The 24,313-nt window shown below is 40.7% G+C and overlaps 3 gene segments (V, D, J or C); all 3 read left to right on the forward strand.

Annotated features, from left to right (window-relative positions):
- Positions 1-8,106: 8,106 nt before the first annotated feature.
- LOC133066985 (T cell receptor alpha variable 14/delta variable 4-like) lies at positions 8,107-9,470 on the forward strand. The segment is given in 2 exon segments: positions 8,107-8,280; positions 9,013-9,470. Coding segments are annotated over 2 exon segments (507 nt in total).
- A 7,210-nt stretch (positions 9,471-16,680) lies between these two features.
- On the forward strand, positions 16,681-17,220 carry LOC133066986 (T cell receptor alpha variable 9-2-like). The segment is given in 2 exon segments: positions 16,681-16,762; positions 16,886-17,220. Coding segments are annotated over 2 exon segments (381 nt in total).
- A 4,972-nt stretch (positions 17,221-22,192) lies between these two features.
- Positions 22,193-23,165, forward strand: LOC133067364 (T cell receptor alpha variable 22-like). The segment is given in 2 exon segments: positions 22,193-22,335; positions 22,530-23,165. Coding segments are annotated over 2 exon segments (552 nt in total).
- Positions 23,166-24,313: the final 1,148 nt, after the last annotated feature.

Raw genomic sequence — 24,313 nt, forward strand, 5'->3', positions numbered from 1 at the left:
ATGATAAGAATGACTAAAAATGTTATTGCCCTTGAAATGCCTGCTGCTTCTAAAATATTTTTCTTGGCTTCATTCTTCCACCTTCATAAAAATTTTCTACTTTTTTCAAAGGCTGTATTTGTAGGCTTTGTGGATGAGCTATAGTCATAACATTAATATATTTTTGTTATGCACTGTTGGTTTAAATCTAGTATATATTAGCTATGCATTGTTGGTTTAAATCTAGCTAATTTTTTATTAAATTGGTTTAAATGCAAATTTTATTTTTAAAGTTCTATACATAAAATCCATGTCAAAGTATACTTTAAACAATACAAAATGTTGTGCAATAAAATGTTTTCTCTGAAATTTGTATAAACATAGTAGATTAATAATACACATTTATTACTAAGATAGTAAAGAAATCAGAAAGGTATAAATCTGAAAACACAAAAAGAATAGATAAGGAGATCACAGCACATAGTGATGTCAACAAAATGTCAGAAGGTGAGAAGTTTAAGGCAGAATTAAAGCTTGTGTTACAGACTAGACGAAGAAGAAACCTAGGTTCAGTACAAGAGGTGTCACAATGTGAGCTGTGGAAGAGTTTAAAAAAGAAGGACCAGTTACCTTTGAATAGTTGAGAAAGATGGTGTTGCTCTCGCGAGTGCCTGTGTATGTGTGGGTTGAAGGTTTGTGGTGGGTGCTAAAATAGGAGGCCTGAGTGAGATTACTTATAAGTAAAGAACACCAATGCTCTCCACAATTCTTTATAGTAGTGTTAGTTGCTCAGTCATGTCTGACTCTGCGACCCCATGGACTGTAGCCTGCCAGGCTCCTCTGTCCATGGGATTTTTCCAGGCAAGAATACTGGAGTGGTTGCCATTCACTTCTCCAGGGGATCTTCCTGACCCAGGGATCAAACCTGGGTCTGCTGCATTGCAGGCAGATTCTTTTTTTTTTTTTTCAATTATTTTTATTAGTTGGAGGCTAATTACTTCACAACATTGCAGTGGGTTTTGTCATACATTGACATGAATCAGCCATGGACTGTTTGACCCACCAGAGAATTTACGACAAGCAATAATTGCTTTCTAAATCCAGAAGAAAAGTGGAAGTTAGTCTTTGATGAATTAAGAACATCACATAAAAAATTGTTCCAAACTTTGTGTATTACCTGGGCTTCCCTGGTGGCTCAGATGATAAATAATCTGCCTGCAATGCAAGAAGTTTAACACACATAAAACCAGCACATTTAATAAATATACATATTTATATATTGAGTAGATATTCTTCATCATAGCTGTGTAAATTTTTAAAAATATGAGTTATGGAACAGAGGTTAAATTTATTCTTTGTAATCCACAGGGCCAGGAATCCAAATCACAGGAGAGGGGCTTCTACTTCTGGAAATGAAGTAGCCTTGGTTGCCCAGGGACCATTTCTTACAACAGGTTCTTTAGGGTCAATCTTCTATTTGCACTATTTCTCTAGAAGACACAGGCAGTATTGAGGCTTTCTTAGATTTATTCTCACAGAGGTAACCAGAAAATTCCAAGTAATTAAAGTGGTTTTGGCAGAGGAAGATAATTCTGAAACTCACAGAAGTTAAGGGGAAATGTCTTGGGGGAAGGAACATTTTATTGGGGAAGTGTCAATGTCAGTGTCTTGGGGAAAGAACATTCTAGTGGAGTTTGGAAGAAAAATAATCGAATATAGACTCTGAGCCAGTGATGGCCAAGGCAGCAGAAGCATGCCAGTAGAACTGACTCATACTCATCCTACTAAGGCTCTGAGTCATTCACTGCTTTTAAGATATGTGTGAGTTTAAGGTGTCTAATATAATGATTTGATATATGTATATATTTTGAAGTGATAACACTGATAAGGTTAGTGAACACATCTTTCACTGCACATAATTACCAGGGTTTTTGTCTTGTTGTTATTATGGTGAGTATACTTAAGGTCTGCACTCCTAGCCACTCTCAAATGAAAAGTACAGAATTGTTAACTGTAGTCACAGTTAACAGGCAAGACCAGCTTAGAGGAACACAATCTAAGATAATAGGCATTTGGGATATCAAATGATCTTTTTTTCTCTTATACTCTTCTTTGGCTTACATGTTCCTTTTAGAAAGATTTTTCTCCCCATAATAGACATAAGAGCATGGTATACAGGCTGAAAAGGAAAGTTTTATATTTTTATGTTTAAGAGTGAATCTTGGTGCTTTTCTAATTTCAAAACTAATATCAGGCCCATCATTGGATAAAGCATCTACCTCCTTCTCACTTACTAAAAATGACTCAGTTGTGTGCAGAGGTGTAAATCTTGATCTCTACATTCTTACTGTGCATTTAAATTTTCAATCTAAAACATAATTTGCTTGGTCTTTGCTCTTTTTATGCATCAGAGTCCCTCATAGGCACAGGTATGAGAAGGACATTTAACCAGAGAGTTCAGTAGTTGGAGATGTAACCACCAGAGGGTGGTGCACCTCTGCTGATCAGAACATGAGGAGGGTTCCTTTGAGTGGATTCTGAATGGATAGGTAGGCTTGTGGCCAAAGCAGAGCCTTTTTCTTATTGGTTGGGTAGACAGTGAAAGAAACCACTAGAGAAAAGAAGGGATCACTTGGTAATAGAAGCAGCTCTCCTGGCCGGAGACTGCCGGTCCACAATTGATCCTAAATGGGAAAAACAATGAAGACACCCATTGGAGCTTTAATCACATTCTTGTGGCTGCAGCTGGACTGTGAGTTGAGGGTTTAAGGGAAATACAGTGTATTGGTAGATATTCATTAGACACTGAGACTGACTTTATTCAGGTTTCTTCTAGTTATTGTAGAAAAAGAAAAGTAAACTCTAGAGCTCAATAATCTAGCAGTCCTTCTCCTTTCTCTGACTTCTGCTTTCTCCATAGGTGTCAGCCTGGGAAACAAGGTGGAACAGAGTCCTTCTACCCTGAGTGTCCAGGAGGGAAACAGCTCTGTTATCACTTGCACTTATACAGATGGTAACTCAGTGTATTTCCCTTGGTATAAGCAGGAACCTGGGAAAGGTCCCCAGCTCCTTATAGCTATTCGTTCAAATAAGGGCAAAGAGGAAGACCAGAGACTGACTGTTTTATTGAATACTACGGCCAAACATCTCTCCCTGCACATCGCAACCACTGAAGCTGGAGACTCAGCTGTCTACTTCTGTGCAGCAAGCACACAGTGCTTCCCAGGCATCTTCTGCCTGTACTCAAACCTGTGACTGGGGCAGCCCCCTTCCTTTGGTGCAACCTTCAAATATGACAAATGTTATATTGTTTGTCTGCAGGTGGAAACTGCTGTGCCAGTCATAAAAAGCATGTGAAAGAAAGTGAAAGTCACTCAGTTGTGTCCAACTCTTTGCTATGCCATGGATATAGTCCATGGAATTGTCCAGGCCAGAATACTGGAATGAGTAGCCTTTCCCTTCTCCAGGGGATCTTCCCCACCCAGGAATCGAACCTAGGTCTCCCAAATGCAGGCAGATTCTTTACCTGCTGAACCACAGGGGAAGCCCAAGAATACTGGAGTGGGTAGTCTATTCCTTCTCCAGGGGATCTTCCCCACCCAGGAATCAAACCGGGGTCTCCAGCATTGCAGGCGGATTCTTTACCCACTGAGCTATCAGGGAAGCCATAAAAAGCATTGGATAAGAATATTAGGCTCAAGGGTAGCTAGAAAGGGTTAGAACATGTTGTTGGATACCTGTTGCTTACTGAATTCTTGAAGAGAGTTAGTAATTTACTGATTTATTTTGAAATTGTAAGACCGACTTTACATTTTGCCATTCTGACTCCTCTTCTACAAATACTCCTCCTGTTATCCATATCACAAGCCTTATTATGAATGAGTTTTTAAAATATTGTGCTTTGAAAACAGCATGTTTTTCTGATTATACAAATTATATGCCAAATATAAGAAAACGCTTTATATAAGTAATATGACATTGAAAATTCTATGATCACACAATGTTGCTAATATTCAGTTTACTCTTTTTATAAATTCCTATCTTAATTAGTATCTTTTCCCACTTAATATTAAATATTGAACTGAACATTCCTCATTTCACTGTCTTGTTCCCAAACATCAGCTTTGAAATATCTCTATGAGAAATATTAATAAATTACAATTTTACATTGTTTGACGTCCCCTTTATGTGCATTGACCACTTTCTTATTGAGAAAATGTGATGTGTGTTTTCCTTTAGTGTCCAGTAACAGAATATATTTTTTGTGTATTTGAGGAAAAGTAAGATAGAAAGTGATTTGAAAATGTCATGTTCAAATGATTGCAAATCAAATGGTGTATTTGCTTTCTCCTGTCTGTGGACAATTTACTGCAAACTTGATGGCCTTCTCTTGATGCTAAGAGACCACTCTGGGTGTTGATAGCCCCCATGTTTCTTCCTTTTCTTAGGGGGAGGCTGGCTGCTCACATCTGTCTTGTTTCCTCCAGGCCAGCAGGGTGGGGCCGCCACTGCCCATGCTCAGGAGGCATCTGCAGAGCCTCACTCTAGCTGCTCTTTGAGTCCTGGAGCAGCGACAGGGTGGGGTGGTGTTTGAGTCAGACGTTGTGTGATGGCTGGTACCCCTGGACCACTTTTGATGATTGGCAGGCAAGGTATCCCCGGTGACTGGTGGGCAGTCCTGAGGGAGCCAGTGCCGTGGCAGTAGGAAACTTGTCCACTTTAATGCCCTCCTGGAGACCTGGCTGCCATTCCCAGGGGCTCCCCACTCCCCAGCTGAGCAGCACACCTAAGTGTTCTGGGTGAGGAGAGAAAGGGGCGAGTCTTCTCTGTAGATTCTCCCAAAGCTGGAGAGCAGATGCTCACTCACAGGCTCACTTTCCTCTGTGGAGAAATCGGAGGTCAAAATGTTTCTCCTGGAGCCCAGCTGTGTGCTGTGAGGGGAGGGGTGATGAAGGTAATCGGAAATTGTTTCCCTAACCCTCTGCAGTGTGTCTGATGTCAGACGGTGTGCCAGAACTTCTCTGCTGGATTTCTGGACTTCTCAAAGCTCCCTTGGAATATGACTGTGAAAATTGGCGTTTTTGGCGGGGTGAAAAGATGGTAGAAGATTCCTATTTTGCTATTTTGAATTCAGTATTTGAAATCTTAATTACTAAGTAATTACATAGAAAACTGGACTATTTTTTACTTATATTTCTGTTTATTTTGAATTTCAGTCCACTGTGGAGATCATGTGGCCATCACGAGATCCTGACACAGAACAGCCTCACTGCTCCCCAGAACGCCCCGTGCTCCCCTTTTGTGAAGACAAACCGCCCGATTCCTGCGCTGTGCTGTGCTTAGTCACTCAGCTGTGTCCGACTCCTCTCCACCCCACGGACCGTAGCCCACCCAGGCTACTCTGTCCACGGGGATTCTCCAGGCAAGAATATTGAAGAGGGTTGTCATGCCCTCCTAAAGGGGATCTTTCCAACCTAGGGATCAAACTCAGGTTTCCCACATTGTAGGCAGATTCTTTATTGACTGAACCACCAGGGAAGCCCATGAATACTGGAGTGGGTAGCCTATCCCTTCTCCAGGGCATCTTCCCAACCCAGGAATTGAACTGTGGTCTCCTGCATTGCAGGCAGATTCTTTACCAGCTGAGCTACAAGGGAAGCACCCCCCCCCACCCCCCCACCCCCCCCCCGCCCCCCCACCCCCCCCCGCCCATACCAAACTCATTTCAAAAATTTAAAAAAATGTAAATTCAGAGTTTGATGTGAGACTGTCCAAAGAATTGTTCCAGGTATGGATGTACTTTGAGTAACAGAATACAATCATGAGATCCTTTAATTGAGAAGTTTAAAAGACTTAAATAATATGAAGAGAAATTAATGATACTTCATATTTAGTCAACCAGTTGTTAGAAAAAAGTTGGGTGTTTTTAAATTAGAGAACAATTCCTACTGTATGTAGTTCCATTAAACATAATGGAGATTCCACTGCAAGATCTAAAGATGCTTCAAACAATTTCTCTGAGGCTGTCATTACTGTGACAGGAAGATGTGAAGTGAACAGTGAAGTGAAAGTCACTCAGTCTTGTCTGACTCTTTGCGACCCCATGTACTATACTGTCCATGGATTTCTCCAGCCAGAATACTGGAGTGGGCAACCTTTGCTTTCTCCAGGGGATCTTCCCAACCCAGGGATTGAATCCAGGTCTCCCACATTGCAGGCAGGTTCTTTACCAGCTGAGCCACAGGGGAAGCCCAAGAATACTGGAGTGGGTAGTCTATCCCTTCGATAGTGGATCTTCCCAACCCAGGAATCTAAATGGGCTCTCCTGCATTGCAGGTGGATTCTTTACCAACTGAGCTATCAGGGGAAGATAAGTTTTGGCTAATGTATCAAGAAATAGGCTGTGATAGGCAGTGGGTCTTTGTTGTTTGCCATGGTGATGAGTCATATCCCTAGGCATGGCTTTCCTGTTATATTCATACACAAACAAAGATTTATTACAGACAGGAAGTGGTTAGGGCTGTGGTAGCACAGGTGTAGGGTTGGGGGTGGAATCAGTGGTGATCTAATGGTTAGCTGTCTTATGGAGGTGTAGGAGATCACCTGCTATGTATTTCCTTTAGAGATGGGCATATAGGATGTATAACAGTTTGGTACGGCTTGTTTATGGTCCCAGTTGAGTTAATGGGATGAATATAAGTTCAAAGGCTTGATAACCTAATGACAAAACTAAGGTATCTAATCTGGCTTTCATGAACAGATCTGGACTGTCAAAATTAGTAGAGAATAAAAGGGGATTTCTGTGACAGGAGTCAATCTCTGCAACCTCAGCCTAAACTCCTTAGCAAAAGGTGATAAGACTTTCCTGCTTTGGCCCCAAGATGAGCAACTGAAAATATTGATAGTGAGGAGAAGCATTACTGTAACAATAGGCAGAAAGTGAAGAGGAACTAAAAAGCCTCTTGATGAAAGTGAAAGAGGAGAGTGAAAAAGTTGGCTTAAAGCTCAACATTCAGAAAACTAAGATTATGGCATCTGGTCCCATCACTTCATGGGAAATACATGGGGAAACAGTGGAAACAGTGGCTGGCTTTATTTTTTGGGGGCTCCAAAGTCACTGCAGATGGTAATTGCAGCCATGAAATTAAAAGATGCTTACTGCTTGGAAGGAAAGTTGTGACCAAACTAGATAGCATTTTATAAAGCAGAGACATTACTTTGCCAACAAAGGTCTGTCTAGTCAAGGCTATGGTTTTTCCAGTGGTCATGTGTGGATGTGAGAGTTGGACTATGAAGAAAACTGAGTGCTGAAGAATTGATGCTTTTGAACTGTGGTGTTGGAGAAGACTCTTGAGAGTCCCTTGGACTGCAAGGAGATCGAACCAGTCCATCCTAAAGGAGATCAGTCCTGGGTGTTCATTGGAAGGACTGATGTTGAAGCTGAAACTCCAATACTTTGGCCACCTCATGCAAAGAGTTGACTCATTGGAAAAGACTCTGATGCTGGGAGGGAATGGGGGCAGGAGGAGAAGGGGACGAGAGAGGATGAGATGGCTGGATGGTATCATCGACTCAATGGACATGAGTTTGAGTAAACTCCGGGAGTTGGTGATGGACAGGTAGGCCTGTCATGCTGCAATTCATGGGGACACAAAGAGTTGGAAACAACTGAGCGACTGAACTGAACTGAGGCAGAATAGAAGAGCTAAAGTGCTTTGCCTTCTTACCATAAAGTGATTTATTTCTACCTTAGGTGGAAGAACAGAACACAGATGTGAGGATGCATGGTTAGTGTGTCTTATATTATTTCCATAATACATTACAGATAATATTTTTAAATAAGAGCTGCTCACTCATTTCCTTCACAGAAGCAATGACCCAACACAGCATTGTGTGTGTGTGTGTGTATGGGGGGGGGGGGTCTTCCTTGCAATATCAAATTTAACTTGTGTTTATTTTAAGATGTAATTGCTACCAGTCGAAGAGCTGGTTAATACAAAAGGAAGTTTGGTGTGAATACGACTCTCACCTGGTTTATAGAGAAGTTGATGTAACTCACATCAACTTGCTACTCAACTAACTACATCAACTTGCTACTCAACTTGCTACATCAACTAACCCCTATTTCCTGTTGTGGGGCAGCAGCAGCTCATACCTAGCAGTTCTTCCCTCACCCTGTCAACCTCACCTCACCTTGCAAAGCCTTGACACTGAAGAAGAAGATATTTTCCTTCTAGTGGAAGAGTTGAAACATGCTTCTCTCCAGCCTTCTGAAGGTGGTCGTGGCTTCACTGTGTTTCGGTAAGGATGGTCCCAGTGGGATTGTGCCTCTTCTGTGACCTAAGGATCAAGGGAACAGGCAGTCTTAAGGGTACCCTGGGAAGGAAGTCTAGCTGAGTGTAGAGTAGAATTTCTTTATTCTACACCACTTATTCCTAAATGGCTGTTGTTTTTGTTCAGTAGCTAATTTGTGTCTGACTCTTTGCAACCCCATGGACTGCAGAACACCAGGTTCCCTTGTTCCTCTCTATCTCCCAGAGTTTGCTCAAATTCTCGTCCATTGAGTCAGTGATACTATCTAATCATCCCATCTTCTCCTTCACTCTTCTTCTTTTCTCTTCAATCTTTCCCACCATCAGGTTTTTTCCAATATGTCCGCTCTTTGCCTCAGGTGACCAAAGTATTGGAGCTTCAGCTTCAGCATCAGTCCTTTCAGTGAATATTCAGGGTTGATTTCCTTTAGGATTGGCTAGTTTGATCTCCTTGCAGTCCAAGAGACTCTCAAGAGTCTGCTCCAGCTCCACAATTTGAAAGCATCAATTCTTGAGCACTCAGCCTCCTTTCTGCTCCAACTCTCACATCCATACATGACTACTGGAAAACCCATAGCTTTGACTATACAGATCTTTACCGGCAAAATGATGTCTCTGTTTTTTAATACACTGTCTAGGTTATTCATAGCTTTCCTTCCAAGGACCAAGTGCTTTTTAATTTCATGGCTGCAGTCTACTTCTATCTGTTTTTTTCCTCTAGGATCCAGTATTGCCCAGAAAGTAACTCAAGACCAACTGCCAATGTCAGTGCAGGAGAAAGAAACTGTGACCCTGGATTGCACATACAACACCAGTGGTACAGCTCACAGTCTGTTCTGGTCTAAGAAGCCCAGCAGTGGGGCGATGACCTTCCTCATTCACCAGGACTCTCATAACAAGCAAAATGCCACAGAAGGCCGCTGCTCATTGAATTTCCAGGAGGCAAGCAGATTCATCAAACTTACCATCTCAGCCTCACAGCTGGAGGACTCTGCAGTGTATTTCTGTGCACTGAGGGAGCCCACAGTGAGAGGCGTGCAGGAAGGACCTGCACCAAAACCCAGAGTTCTAATGATACACCCACCTGTGGTAGGGACCAGGGTGGGGAATTGCCTTCACAGACAGGAGTGGTTAGTACTGCGGCAGCACAGGTGTAGGTTTAGAGGGGAAACACTCTAAGAAAGTGTTTCTCTAGGTTCATAGACCATATCTAGAGCTATCACTCATCAAAAACATTCTTATCCCTGAAAATTTGGATTTAAATTTCTTATTGAAGACAAGTATAACCACCAAAATCTTTACCGTATGGTGATTAGGTAAAACTAGAAGAATTGACTAAGGAAATTAAAAAATGTCAGAATTAAAAATCAATTTAAAATATGTGTGAATTATTGGCCTTTCAGATCAGTTCAGTTCAGTTCAGTTGCTCACCCATGTCTGGCTCTTTGTGACCCCATGGACCACAGCACACCAGACCTCCCTGTCTATCACCAACTCCTGGAATCTACTCAACTCATGTCCATTGAGTCAGTGATGCCATCCAGCCATCTCATCTTCTGTTGTCCCCTTCTTCTCCCACCTTCAGTCTTTCCCAGAATCAGGGTCTTTTCTGATGAGTCAGTTCTTTGCATCTGGTGGCCAAAGTATTGGAGTTTCAGCTTCAACATCAGTCCTTCCAATGAATCTTCAGGACTGATTTCCTTTAGGATGGACTGGCTGGATCTCCTTGCAGTCCAAGAGACCCTCAAGAGTCTTCTCCAACACCACTGTTCAAAAGCATCAATTCTTCGGCCCTCAGCTTTCCTTATAGTCCAAATCTCACATCCCTACATGACTACTGGAAAAACCATAGCCTTGACTAGACAGACCTTTGTTGGCACAGTAATGTCTCTGTTTTTTAATATGCTGTCTAGGTTGGTTGTAACTTTTCTTCCAAGGAGTAAGTGTCCTTTAATTTCATGGCTGCAGTCACCATCTGTAATAATTTTGGAGCCCCCCAAAATAAAGTCTGTCACTGTTTCCACTGTTCCCGCATTTATTTGCCATGAAGTAATGGGACCAGATGCCATGATCTTAGTTTTCGGAATGTTGAGCTTTAAGCCAACTTTTTCACTCCCTTCTTTCACTTTCCTCAAGAGGCTCTTTAGTTTTTCTTCACTTTCTGCCATAAGGGTGGTGTCATCTGGGTATCTGAAGTTATTGATATTTCTCCCAGCAATCTTGATTTTAGCTTGTGCTTCATCCAGCCCAGTGTTTCTCATGATGTACTCTGCATATAAGTTAAATAAGCAGGGTGACAATATACAGCCTTGACGTACTCCTTTCCTGATTTGGAACCAGTCTGTTGTTCCATGTCCAGTTCTAACTGTTGCTTCCTGACCTGCATACAGATTTCTCAAGAGGCAGGTCAGGTGGTCTGGTATTCCCATCTCTTTAAGAATTTTCCACAGATCAATTTGTTCAATAAATATTTATTGTATTTATATTATATCACTGACATTACTTGGAATGAGGAAGGTGGTGAAATCTCTCTGTGGTAGTCCTCTTTTTGAATATCTGTTTGAACAGTTTTATATCATTTAATGAGTAAGTTTATTTTATATTTATTAATGGAATCAATGTACTCTCATTTACTTTCTAAAAGGTTTAATATGTCACAAACTTTGTGCTAATACTCATTCTGCATTATTAACAACTCTAGCATGAAATAGCTCAATTTCTATAATATAGTTTAACTGCCTCCCATCAATCTTATTCACAAAGTGATTAATAATTAGATGCTCTTAGAAGGACATAGTGAAGGAGAAGAGTATGAATTGTCTTCTTTCTCTGCTCTTGCCCTTTGCTGTGCCACTTTTCAAAAAGTATTTTTACCATCATGTGACTGATTTTGCAACCCTCTAGGCCCTCTTTTTCAATCAGTGTTAACACAGTCCAAAAATACTCCTTATCTCCAATTTCCTCCTACCTCTAACCTCATTTTCTCAGTGCCTTAAAATCTAATGGTAATGGATGATTGATAAGTGGTCTTGTATTATAACTCCCTCCTATATTTGCATTTGGAAGCAGATGTGTAAAGTAGAATTCTTAAAATACTCCCTTAAATTTTTTTAAATTAAATTTTTTATCATTTTGACATTCATTTTTATTACTTTAACTATTTTAAGTGTTCAATCCAGTGATACTAAGTACATTTGCATTGTTTGTTCAGCAAACACCATCTATCTCTAGTACTCTTTGCATCTTGAAAAATTGAAAATTTATTCTTATTAAAGACAAACTCCTCAGGACTTCCCTAGTAGTCCAGTGATTAAGACTACATGCTTACAATGCAGGGGACACAGGTTTGATCCCTAGTCAGGGAACTGATATTCCCCATGCCTCAATGTGCAGCCAAAAATGTAAATGAAAAAAAAAAAAAAGACTAACTCCTTATTCCCTTGTCCCTCCAACCCATGGCCACTACTGTTCTACTTTCTCTTTCTATGAGTTTGACTACTTTAGATAATTCATATAAGTCAAATTACAAAATATTGGTCATTTTGTGACATTTCTTTTATTATAATGTCCTCAAATTTCATCCATGTTGTTGATTTTTTTTATACCTTTCTAAAGTTGAATAATATTCCATTGTACACATACACTACTTTTTGTCTACTCATTCATCTGTTGATGAACATTTGGGTTCCTTCCATCTTTTGCTAGAAACATGGATATATGAATATCTCAGTATTTGGGGTATATATCCAAATTCTTTCAAGTGTTTTGAATATAATATAATAAGAAGTAGAATTGCTGGATCACATGGCAGTACAGTTTTTAAATTTTTGAGAAACGTTTATCCTGGTCAGTCTGAAAAACTATGCTCTAGACTACTTTATCACATGCCAATTTAAAGGAAAAGAGAAATAGAGTGACCAGTAGTCATGAATGAGGTTTCAGAATTCTAGTGGTTTACGGAAACCTAGAAGAGTTTGGTGCACTGGTATGGAGCACTGCTGCTCAGGTGCCTAGTAAGGAGGAGTCTGAAGGGGATGGTCAAGGCACTACCTGGTGGCCATCTCCTGAATTGCAGCTTGAAATTTTTTTTTTTTTTTTAATTTTGTATTATATTGGAGTATGGCTGATTAACAATGTTGTGATAGCTTCAGGGGGACAGAAAAGGAATTCAGCCATACAGGTACTTGTATCCATTCTCCCCCAAGCTCCCATCCCATCCAAGCTGCCACCTGACATTAGGCAGAGTTTCCTGTGTTAGACATTAGGGCCTTGTTGGTTATCCATTTTAAATAGAGCAGTGTGTACATGTCCATCCCAAACTCCCTAACTATCTCTCCCCCCATCCTTCCCCTTTGGCAACCATTAGTTCGTTCTCCACGGCTGTGAGTCTGTTTCTGTTTTGTAAACAAGTTCATGAGTATTCTGTATATTTCTTTCCTCTTTTGGTGAAAGAGCCAAATCTATAACTATTTAATTAGTTCAATTTGCATAAGTAAAGAACCTATTAAAAGACTGTCTTAAAATATTTCAAAGATTCGAGAAGTAATTTTGCTGCCCTCTCTCTCTCAAAATTTCTCTGAAAAGTATCTATAGGGGAAAAAAGGAAAGAGATTTTTGCTATTAGACAGGTCTGTGTTCAAAACTTTTAACTCTAAAATTAAGTTTCTAGATAGCTTTGTTTTACTATTTGTAAAGTGATAGAGTGATATCTTCTTTAATATTTTGTTGTGACAATTTATTAGTAATGTATCCACAGAGATTAACAAGTCTCAGATGATTACTGACAGCAACCTCTATAGCTACAGAAAAAGCATTGGACAAAACTCGGTGTCTATTCTTGATTAAAAACTCCCAGCAAATTAGGACTTAAGGGAATTCATTAACTTAATAAAGGTCCTCTACAAAAAAATCTACATCAAATACACTTGATGGCGAAAGACTGAATGCTTTCCTTCAAATTTCAGGAATAAGGGAACAATTTTGACTGGCATCACTTGTACTGAATATTGGACTAAGGGTCTTAGCCAGTGCAATAAGGCAGGAGAAAGAAACAAAAATCATACAGTTTGGAAAAGAAGAAATGAATCTACCTTTCGTCACAGACAGCATAATTATCTGAGTGTCAAATCCAAGGGAATTTGCAAAAAAGTTACTAGAAAAAAACGAAATTTAAACAAAGTCAAATATATACCTAACATAGGCTCCAGTCATTCCACTCCCGGATATTGACCCCAGAGAAATGAAAGTATGACTATAAAAAATCTTATTCGCACATGTTCAAAGCAGCTTTATTTGTAACAGCCACAAACTAGGACTAACCTAAATGTCCATCAGTAGGTGAATAAACGTATCTATAGATAAGTCATATCCATATAGTGGAATACTACTCAGCAATACAAAGGAATGAAACATGATTATAATAGCCATGGAAGAATCTTAAAATAATTATGCTGAATGAAAGAATCTATCAAAGGCACATATCATACCATTTATTTGAAATTACTGAATATGCAAGCTATTTTGTGAGAGAAATGTTGCTTGAAAATGGGAGTAGGAAGTGAAGAGAGGGCTGAGAGGACTAAAAAGAGACCAGAGGAGACTTTTGGGGTGATGCATTGTTCATTATCTTGATTGTGGTGATGGTTTCACAAGTATACACAAGTGTCAATCTTATTAAGTTAAGGAGGTACAATTTATTTTAAAGAGAACTATGCATTAATAAAGCCATTAAAATCCAAATACAGCAAATACTTTTCTTCAGTGTTGTACAAGTCTTGTTTTATGACCCCGAAAAGCAAAAATACTTCTCCTATATGTACTCATTGGCCTTAAACTGTGTTTTTTTAAAGTAGAGAGAACAACTATCTGCCTCCATATGCTATACATTTATTTTCAGTCCTACATCACTGCAGCCTATTTTGCATTCTTTCTATATACCAGAATTGCCAGCGGATTCTTTACCATCTGAGCCACCAGGGAAACCCACCTACCAGAACAGAAGTTTGTAACTCATTTTCCAGAATTTCTTTCTAGCGTATTTTTGAGGCAGTTTCTTACTATGTGATTTGGAAGGTGGAGAAGAAAGGAAGGAGTATGTGAATTCAAGCAGTATCTGAGCCTGGTTTTTTAACTTCAAGTCTGGATTTGGGAAATGATCCATGTGCTGACTCTGACTCATGAAATTCCTTGATGTGAATCTGAGAAGAGTGAACTCCCAGAAACAGAATGGGCTAAGCTTCCATCTGTGTGTTTAGGGATCTATGGTTACAGGCCTTTACAGAAGATGAATGCCTCTTAGAACTTCATCTTGATACTCCTCAGAGGTTTTGTTTTATAAAATGAATGGTCATAAAAAGAGAGCTAAAGAAGTGTTTGTTTTTGCTGCTGGTACTCAAAAAGAGAAGTTTTGAGTATGCATGTAGTCCTGCAAACATCCTGTTGCTCCCTGATCTTTGACAACTACCTTCATCTAGGACATCTGTCCCAAATGAAAACTTGTAAACCAACATAAGACTGGCTGCGGCCCAACTTCTTGGGGAGGTTTCAAAACTTACAGGTTCATGGGTCTCAACTCTGGATAATGTGATTCATGAAGTTATTGGTGGGCCCAGAATGTGTAATTTTAAGTCATTCACTCATTAATTCTATTTTCAGCTGTCATGTGAATATTGGCTGAGAGGTCTTTAACAATTTGGAAAACTGGGAAAGAAGAGCATCCTAACTCATGCTCTGGGCTTTTGACACAAATCCACACCTTCAGGGTTTCAAACACTGGGGAAAATTATTTGGTTAAAGTCTGGCAACAAAATGTGGCAGATAGAATAGAAAGTATCTTTGAGGCTAGATTTCAACTAAGAATATATAGTAGGATTAGTACTTGTCTGATTTACATAGGCCAACCCTCTTATCTTAGAGTCAAGGAAGAAGTAGGAGAATAAGATATTGATCTTAGATAATTCTACAAGGATTTGATAATTTCAATTATGATATTTCTTTTGTTTTCACATTTTAATGATTCTGAAATTCAGGATTATTTGACTATTGATAAGACAATGTGACTTTTTCCCTTGAAAAAAATTTATTAGAAAGATAACATTTCTTACAAATGATATTATTTTAGGACTGAGAAAATATTTTATTTCAAGTAGTAGTGATTCCACAATCAAAGACCCTTTATTCATTACTTTTTTTGTGGTAGAGCAAATATTTAGTGAGCATGTAATAAACATCAATCAGGGTTTCCCTGGTGACTCAGTGGTAAAGAATCTGCCTTTACTCAGTGGTAAAGACTCAGGTTTGATCCCTGGGTTGGGAAGATCCCCTGGGGAAGAAAATGGCAACTCCAGTATTCTTGACTGGGAAATCCCATGGACAAAGGAGCCTAGCAGACTACAGTTCTTAGGTTTGCAAAAGAATCAGACATGACTGATTCAGTGACTAAACAACAAATAATTGTCAGTCACTCTTCTATAAATTGGGGTATAATGCTGAAAAACAGAGATTCACTCAGTAATGACCTAGCTTCTTATTACTTCCTCTGTGAAAGTGAAGTAGCTCAGTCATGTCCCACTCTTTGCGACCCCGTGGACTGTAGCCCACCAGGCTCCTCAGTCCACGGGATTCTCCAGGCAAGAATACTGGAGTGGGTTGCCAATTTCTTTCTCCAGGGGATCTTCCCAACCCGGGGATCGAACCCAGATCTCCTGCATTGCGGGCAGACGCTTTAACCTCTGAGTCACCAGGGAAGGCCTGTAATCAGCCACAAACTCTTCTGACAGTCAGTGAATTATAGGTTGGCCCACAATGGATACATGAGAATATAAAATACTATATTACAGTGCTTAAGAAAATTGATATCTTCTCAGCTACAGAAATACCTGGGATGCTTTGTTAAAGAACTTCCATGTCAGGTAGTATCTTAAGAACAAAACAGACCTGAGAAATGTTGACAGCTGTTGATCAGATTTCCAAGCTCCACCTAAAGACTGACATGTGCTTTGTGGATAAAGTCAAGAGTAACATTTTTCTAATTTAGGGAGGAGACTAGGATACTTGGGCTTCCCTGGTGGCTCAGTCAGTAAAGAGTCGGCCTGCAGTGTGGGAAACCCAAGTTCGATCCCTGGGTGGGGAAGATCCCCTGGAGAAGGAAATGGCAACCCACTCCAGTATTCTTGCCTGAAGAATCCCATGGACAGAGGAGCCTGGCAGGCTACAGTTCACGGGGTCGCAAAGAGTTGGACACGACTTCACTTTCACTTTCTTTCATACATGCATCGCATTTCTGTCCCTGTCCACCAGAGGGTGCAGTTTCCCAACACAGACACATCTCCTGTGTGTCTAAACTTCACTGAAACTAAACCTCACTGTGACTCCACCATTTCTTCATGTTAAGAGTCAAGAACGTTCTTCAGGAGACACTCTAGAGATGAGCTCTTCTCCAGGATTAGTGACTGTGATACTCTTCCCGCTGGGTAAGCAAAGCGCCTGTAAAAATTTGGATCCGTTCTTCTGTTATGTCAACAAAACCTTTAAGCATAATTTTATCCCAGAGTTTTATGCCCAAGATCACAGAGAACTCTCTTGTTTTCCCCTAGGACAAACCCGTGGAGACTCAGTGAGCCAGATGGACAGCCAAGTGACCCTTTTGCAAGGGGCTACCTTGACTGTGAACTGTACTTATTCAGCCACCGGGTACCCCTTTCTTTTCTGGTATGTCCAGTATCCTGGAGAAGGTCCAGAACTCTTCCTGAAAGCCATGAAGGCTAATAACAAGGAAACCAACAAAGGTTTTGAAGCCACATACAATGCAAAAACCACCTCCTTCCACTTGGAGAAAGCCTCAGTCCAGGAGTCAGACTCAGCTGTGTACTACTGCGCTCTGGGTGACACAGTGACGGAAACTGCAGGGGGAGCTGAGTGCAAACTCTGAGCAGCAACGGGGCCTGGATGCACTGTGGTTCCAGCAGGGCCTGTGGTTGTTTGTCTCTTAGTCTCTGGTTGATACAAAAAACGTACAAATGGCTAAAGCATAAGAATAAGAAGAGAATATTCCCCATACCCAACTCTTTACTAGTAAAACTGAAAACTCTCTGACACCAATAGTTCCTTTTCCAGGGTCAAAGTAATTTCAAGGTAAAATCACACAATCAATGAAGTGGTGTTTTGCATATTCTTGAAAAATCCTGCTTCCACAAGTTGTTCCAAGTCACCCAGGTGGGTATTACTATGCCTCACTATACTTTCAAAGAACCAAAGTGTGCCAGATGAGGTGTTGTCTGCACAATGTCTTCCTTTTTTTTTTTTTAAATATATATTTTTTCCATTTATTTTTATTAGTAGGAGGCTAATTACTTTACAATATTGTAGTGGTTTTTGCCATACATTGACATGAATCAGCCATAGATTTACATGTGTTCCCCATACTGATCCCCCCTCCCACCTCCCTCCCCATCCCATCCCTCTGGGTCTTCCCAGTGCACCAGCCCTGAGCACTTGTCTCATGCATCCAACCTGGGCTGGTGATCTGTTTCACCATTGATAGTATACTTGTTTCAATACTATTCTCTCTGAACATCCCACCCTTGCCTTCTCCCACGGAGTCTAAAAGTCTGTTCTGTACATCTATGCCTGTTTTTCTGTTTTGCATATAGGGTTATCGTTACCATCTTTTTTAATTCCATATATATGCATTAGCATACTGTATTGGTCTTTATCTTCCTGGCTTACTTCACTCTATATAATGGGCTCCAGTTTCATCCATCTCATTAGAACTGATTCAAATGAATTCTTTTTAATGGCCTAATAATATTCCATTGTGTATATGTACCATAGCTTCCTTATCCATTCGTTACTGATGGGCATCTAGGTTGCTTCCATGTCCTGGCTATTATAAACAGTGCTGCGATGAACATTGGGGTACACGTGTCTCTTTCAGATCTGGTTTCCTCGGTGTGTATGCCCAGGAGTGGGATTGCTGGGTCATACAGCAGTTCTATTTCCAGTTTTTAAAGGCATCTCCACACTGTTCTCCATAGTGGATGTACCAGTTTGCATTCCCACCAACAGTGTAAGAGGGTTCCCTTTTCTCCACACCCTCTGCAGCACTTATTGCTTATAGACTTTTGGATAGCAGCCATTCTGACTGGCATGTAATGGTACCTCATTGAGGTTTTGATTTGCATTTCTCTGATAATGAGTGATGTTGAGCATCTTTTTATCTCTAACACCATACACAAAAATAAACTCAAAATGGATTAAAGATCTAAATGTAAGACCAGAAACTATAAAACTCCTAGAGGAGAACAAAGGCAAAACACTCTCCAACATGAATCACAGCAAGATCTTCTATGACCCACCTCCCAGAATATTGGAAAGAAAAGCAAAATTAAACAAATAGGACCTAATTAAACTTAAAAGCTTTTGCACAACAAAGGAAACTATAAGCAAGGTGAAAAGACAGCCCTCAGAATGAGAGAAAATAATAGCAAATGAAGCAACAGACAAAGGATTAATCTCAAAAATATACAAGCAATTCCTGCAGCTCAATTCCAGAAAAATAAATGGCCCAATCAAAAAATGGGCCAAAGATCTAAACAGACATTTCTCCAAAGAAGACATAGAGATGGCTAACATGCACAATGTCTTCCTGACAGTGCATGGCATGAGAGGTGATAGGAGAGCCACAGCCTCTAAAAATTATCATTCTTAATAGAGAAAGAAGGGATGAAAGGAGGAGGAACAGAATCTCATACATAATGAAACAGTGGAAAGAGAGGAAAGGGTTTTATTCACATTTATCTCTTTATTCCCCTGGAACTCTAAGAAATTAGAAAGGGTGTACGCCTGAAAATACAGAGAGAACAGAAAAGGAGTTAACAGCGCAGAATGCTGTCAGCAGATTTCAGAGGATGAGAAGTGTAAGGAAGAACGAAGACTCGTCTTGTAGAATAGTTGGAGAAGGAACCTAGACCTCACGTGAGATGCATCAGAATGTGTCCTGAGCACCTGTGCAAAGGTTAAGAAAACACGGCACCAATCATCTTTGAGTAATTGAGAAATACGGTGTTGCCCTGATAAGTGCATATGTGTGAGTGTTGAAGGTTTTGGGGAGCACTAAAAGAGGAGGCCTGAGTGAGGTCGTTTGTAAGGAAAGAATAGTCGTGCTCTTCACAATTCTTTATGACAAGCAATGATGACTTTCTAAACAGCATACAGAGAAGGCAGTGGCAACCCACTCCAGTACTCTTGCCTGGAGACTCCTATGGACGGAGGAGCCTGGTAGGCTGCAGTCCATGGGGTCGCAAAGAGTCAGACACGACTGAGTGACTTCACTTTCATGCACTGGAGAAGGAAATGGCAACCCACTCAAGTGTTCTTGCCTGGAGAATCTCAGGGATGGAGGAGCCTGGTAGGCCACCGTCTACGGAGTCTCACAGAGTTGAACACGACTGAAGTGACTTAGCAGCAGCAGCAAACTCAGCATAAAAGTGGAAGTTAGTCTTTAATGACCTGAGAACAACACAAAAAATTCCCCCAAACTTTGTATGTGCTGTGCTGGGCTTAGTCACTTCAGCTGTGTCTGACTCTTTGCAACCTCATGGACTCCTCTGTCCATGGCTCCTCTGTCCATGGGATTCTTCAGGCACGAATACTGGAGTGGGTTGCCATTTCCTTCTCCAGGGGACCTTCCCAACCCAGGAATCGAACCCAGGTCAGGTAGATTCTTTACTGTATGAGCCACAGGGAAGACCAATAATACTGGAGTGGGTAGCCTGTCCCTTCTGGAGGGGAACTTTCCAAACGAGGAGATAAATGGGGGTGTCCTGCATTGCAGGCAGATTCTTTACCAGCTGAGCTACCCAAGTTTGTATACTATTAAACTTTCTGACTTTTACTCATTGGTTAGCCTTTCTTTTCTTAAAAATGTTCTGTAATTTTTTTTTCCCCTTCTTCCCTGTAACCCCTTGCAAACACTGATGTTTTTACTGTCACCATAGTTTTGCTTCGTCCAGAATATTATATAGTTGGAATCATATGGTGTGTAGCTTTTTCAGGTTGGTTTCTTTCACTTGTGTATGTGTGTGCTCAATCACTTCAGTCCTGTCTGGCTCTTTGGGACCCTATGGACTGTAGCCACAACAATGGCTATGTGACACTTTTAAAGGTTACTTTCCATTTGCAGTTATTACAAAATATTGTCTATATTCTCCCTGTTATAACAATACATCCCTAAGCCTATCTTATTATACCCAGTTGTTTGTATCTCCCACACCCACACCCTTCTATTGGCCCTGCCCCCACTAATAACCACCAGTTTGTTCTCTTTATCTATGAGGCTGCTTTTATTGTTATATTCACTAGTTTACTGTGTTTGTTAGAATCTATACACAGATGATGTCATACAGTATTTGTCTTTCTCTGACATATTTCACTTAGCATAATGCCCTCCAAGTCCATCCCTGTTGCTGCAAATGGCAAAATTTTGTTCTTTTTAATAAATTACTGTATTTACAGCACAACTTCTGTAAATAAGGATTTATTTTGAACTAAAGTAAAGAAATGAAAAAAAAAAAGCACAAAATGAAATTTATCAAATTTTTTAAGGGATAAATTCCCATGAAATGACATTTTAAGAGTAACAGTTTATTTTTAGTCTCCATTCAATCTAGGCAGTGACTTTTTTTCTGACTACTTTCTTCATCAGGAAGCATGCAGTGAATGGGACCGGGGTTTTGTGATGCTGCAGTTGTTGGTCTGAATGGGTCTTTGTTGATGGTTTCAGCCCACTAGGGGGCACTATAGGCTTTACAAGACGTGAAGACCTTTTCTGATGATTCCAAAGATGGAACAGTTAAGAGAGGAGCCCAGAGAGCATGGGGAACAGTCAAATTATAGACAGCAAAGATGGGGAGAGGGGAACAGTGTTTGTGTAAAGTTCATCTCAGATGTCAGCTTTGTCATTGTATACAAGCTTTGGAAAGCTGTAGCCCTTACCTCTGTAAATCAATGGTGAGTATGATTCTCTGCGCAGAGGTAGGGAAATAGGGATACTACTGAGCTCTGAGAGAATGGAAGCTGAGCAGAAAACATCTGCATGATCTGTATTCATTTTTAAAATTTTTATGACTGAATTCCCCAAACCCACTGACCCAGAAATTATTCCAATACCCTAGACCTCCTACCTTTTCACATATTTCCTCGAGAGTAGAAAGAACAAGAATAAAAAGAGGAAAAAATAAGGAACAAAAATAGAAGGAAAAGATAAAGACAATATTGAATTTGAGCAAAGAAGTGTGACCAGATCAGAATCAGCTGTGGGTCAACAGAGAGTCCAAGATTTGGACAGTAGGAAGGGGAGGTGGAAATTAAGGCAGAGTGAACATTATACGCATGTCCTGTTTTTCAAGAACCAAATTCTTCTTGGAATCTGTGCAGAGGCTGACTATATATCTTGTTTCTAAATGATTTCAAGAAATTGTATTTACTTCTGCAATAAACAGTGCATGTATCAGATATTTTTCCTTGATGAGAATTTTCACATAACCGAATTATCAAAATCTCTGCCAAACTATGCAGTTTGAAAAATGGGTTATCTGTCCCTATAATTCCTCAAGGTTCTATGTAATCCATCATGACACAATTCTTCTAGAAATATCATTTACCTTTCCTCACACACTATCCCACAATCTTCTCTTACATATAGTCCTTTAAGAAAAGAAAAATTTATCACTACACATACCGGAAATATTGCTTTTACCTCTCTGCACTGTCCCACCAAACCTCAATTTTGGAGAAATTGCTGACCTTACTGCAGTCTCACTAGGCCACTGTGGGTGGAGTTTCCTGTTAAGTGAGCTGAAACACCTCAGATGTGATTGGTACTCAGTGATTCTGGTGGAACACACTGACAGTAAGAACAACATTTCTCTGGCCCCAGGACTCTATATCCTTCAGAGTAGGGGCGAAGGCACCTCAGTACCTGGGCAAGGGATCATGAAGAGGCAATGGGGAGCCCTTCTGGGGCTTCTGTGGGTCCAGATTTGCTGTGAGTCGGGGTCACCCCAGAGAGGGGGCTGGGGAGTGTCCACAGCCATCAGTGGGCGGGAGGGGGAGAGCTGACTGGGGCTCCTAGATGGTCCTTCATCCTCAGGTGCTTCCTGAGAGAGTTTCCTGGTCTGGAAACCCCATCTGCGATCCCTCAGTGACATCACATGTGTTTGCTTTTCTCTTTCCAAGCAGGGGTGAGAGGAGTGAAGGTGGAGCAGAGCCCTTCAGTCTTGAAGCTCCAGGAAGGAGCCAACTCTACTCTGAGGTGCAATTTTTCTGCCGCAGTGAACAGTGTGCACTGGTTCCAGCAGAATCCCGGAGGCAGCCTCACCACGCTGTTTTTCATAACTTCAGGGACGAATCAGAAAGGAAGGCTGAGTTCCACAGTGAATTTTAAGGAACGGTATAGCACCCTACACATCGCAGCCTCCCAGCTGGAAGACGCAGCCACCTACCTCTGTGCGGTGGAGGCACAGTGCTCCCCGGTGATCTGCAGTCTGTGCCCAAACTGCAGCTGCCTCAGCCCCGCCCCTCCGCAGGGCTACACCGTGCAAGTACCTTGTTACCTCTTTGGGATTCCAGATTCATACTTCAGCACTTTTTTCTTCCGAAGATCAGATCCTTTAGGACTGTCATTTCACTATTTGTTTTTTTTCGCCCTTCTTCATCCCAGAAATCTCTTGTGGATATAAAGCTCTAATATGGAACCATTGTCATAACTAATGTAGATGCCAATATTCAATGTCCTGTTAAAACAATCTAGTGCTCCTGACAGATAAAATATAAGCTACATATAAATTTCTCTGATGGAAAATGCTTGAAAAAATATATGGTGATCAACAAACAGAAAGAGATGACTCAATTTTTTGGTTAACTGCACGTGTGTGTTCCTTCAAAGTGAAAAGGGAATTAAATGTGTGTAATGTTTTTAAAGTTTGTATTCAGATTTTTGAGTCCCTGTAATAACAAATATAAGAAAAATATTTTTTTTATGTGAAGACAAGGCAGAGACTGGAGCGCTGTGTCTGAAAGCCAAGGAGCACCAAACACTGAGGGCGGCTGCCACAGGCTGAGAGAAAGGCACGGGGTCTACAGCAGCTTTATCCACAGGTACCGACATTTGGGACTAACCAAGATGTCCTTCAGCAAGTGGATGGATAAGTAAATTGTGGTACCTCCAAACAATGGAATATTATTCAGTGTTAAAAAGAAATGGGCTGTCAAGCCTTAAAAATACAGAGGAAACTTAAATGCATAATACTAAGTGAAAGAAGTCAATCTAAAGGGCCGCCTACTATATGATTCCAACTATATGACATTCTGGGAAAGGCAAAATTATAAAGAGAGTAAAAACCAGTGATTGCAAGGATTGAGGGAAGTGGAAGGATGAATGGGCAGAGCACAAAGGATGTTTAGGAGTGAAACTACTCTCTGTGATACTATGATGATGAACACTGTACATTTCTGTAAACCCATAGAATGTACAACACCAAGAATGAATCCTAGTAAACTATAAACTTTGGGCGATTATAATGTGTTAATGTGGGCTCACCAGTTGTGAGAAATAGACCAGTCTTGTGTGGAAGTTGATAAGAAGAGAGGTTATGCAAGTGTGGGAGTGGGAGGTATATTGGAAACCTCTGCATCTTCTCTTTAATGTTCCTGTGAACCTAAAATGATTGAAAGACTCAAAAAATTAGATTCAGATACATGAAACTAATTTGTATGAAGAGTTAAAGCATTTTAGAAAAATGGTGCCACTAGAAACATTGAAAGTGAAAGTGTTAGTCGCTCCATCCTGTCCTACTCTATGCGACCCTATGGACTACAGACTGCCAGGCTTCTCGTTCCACAGAATTCTCTGGGCAAGAATACTGGAGTGGGTTGCCATTTCCTACTCCAAGGGATCTTCCCGACCCAGGGATCGGACCCAGGGATCGAACTCAGGTCTCCCGCATTGCAGGCAAGTTCTTTAC

This window comes from Dama dama, chromosome 12 (genome assembly GCF_033118175.1).
Source record: "Dama dama isolate Ldn47 chromosome 12, ASM3311817v1, whole genome shotgun sequence".
NCBI classification, from domain to species: Eukaryota; Metazoa; Chordata; class Mammalia; order Artiodactyla; family Cervidae; genus Dama; species Dama dama.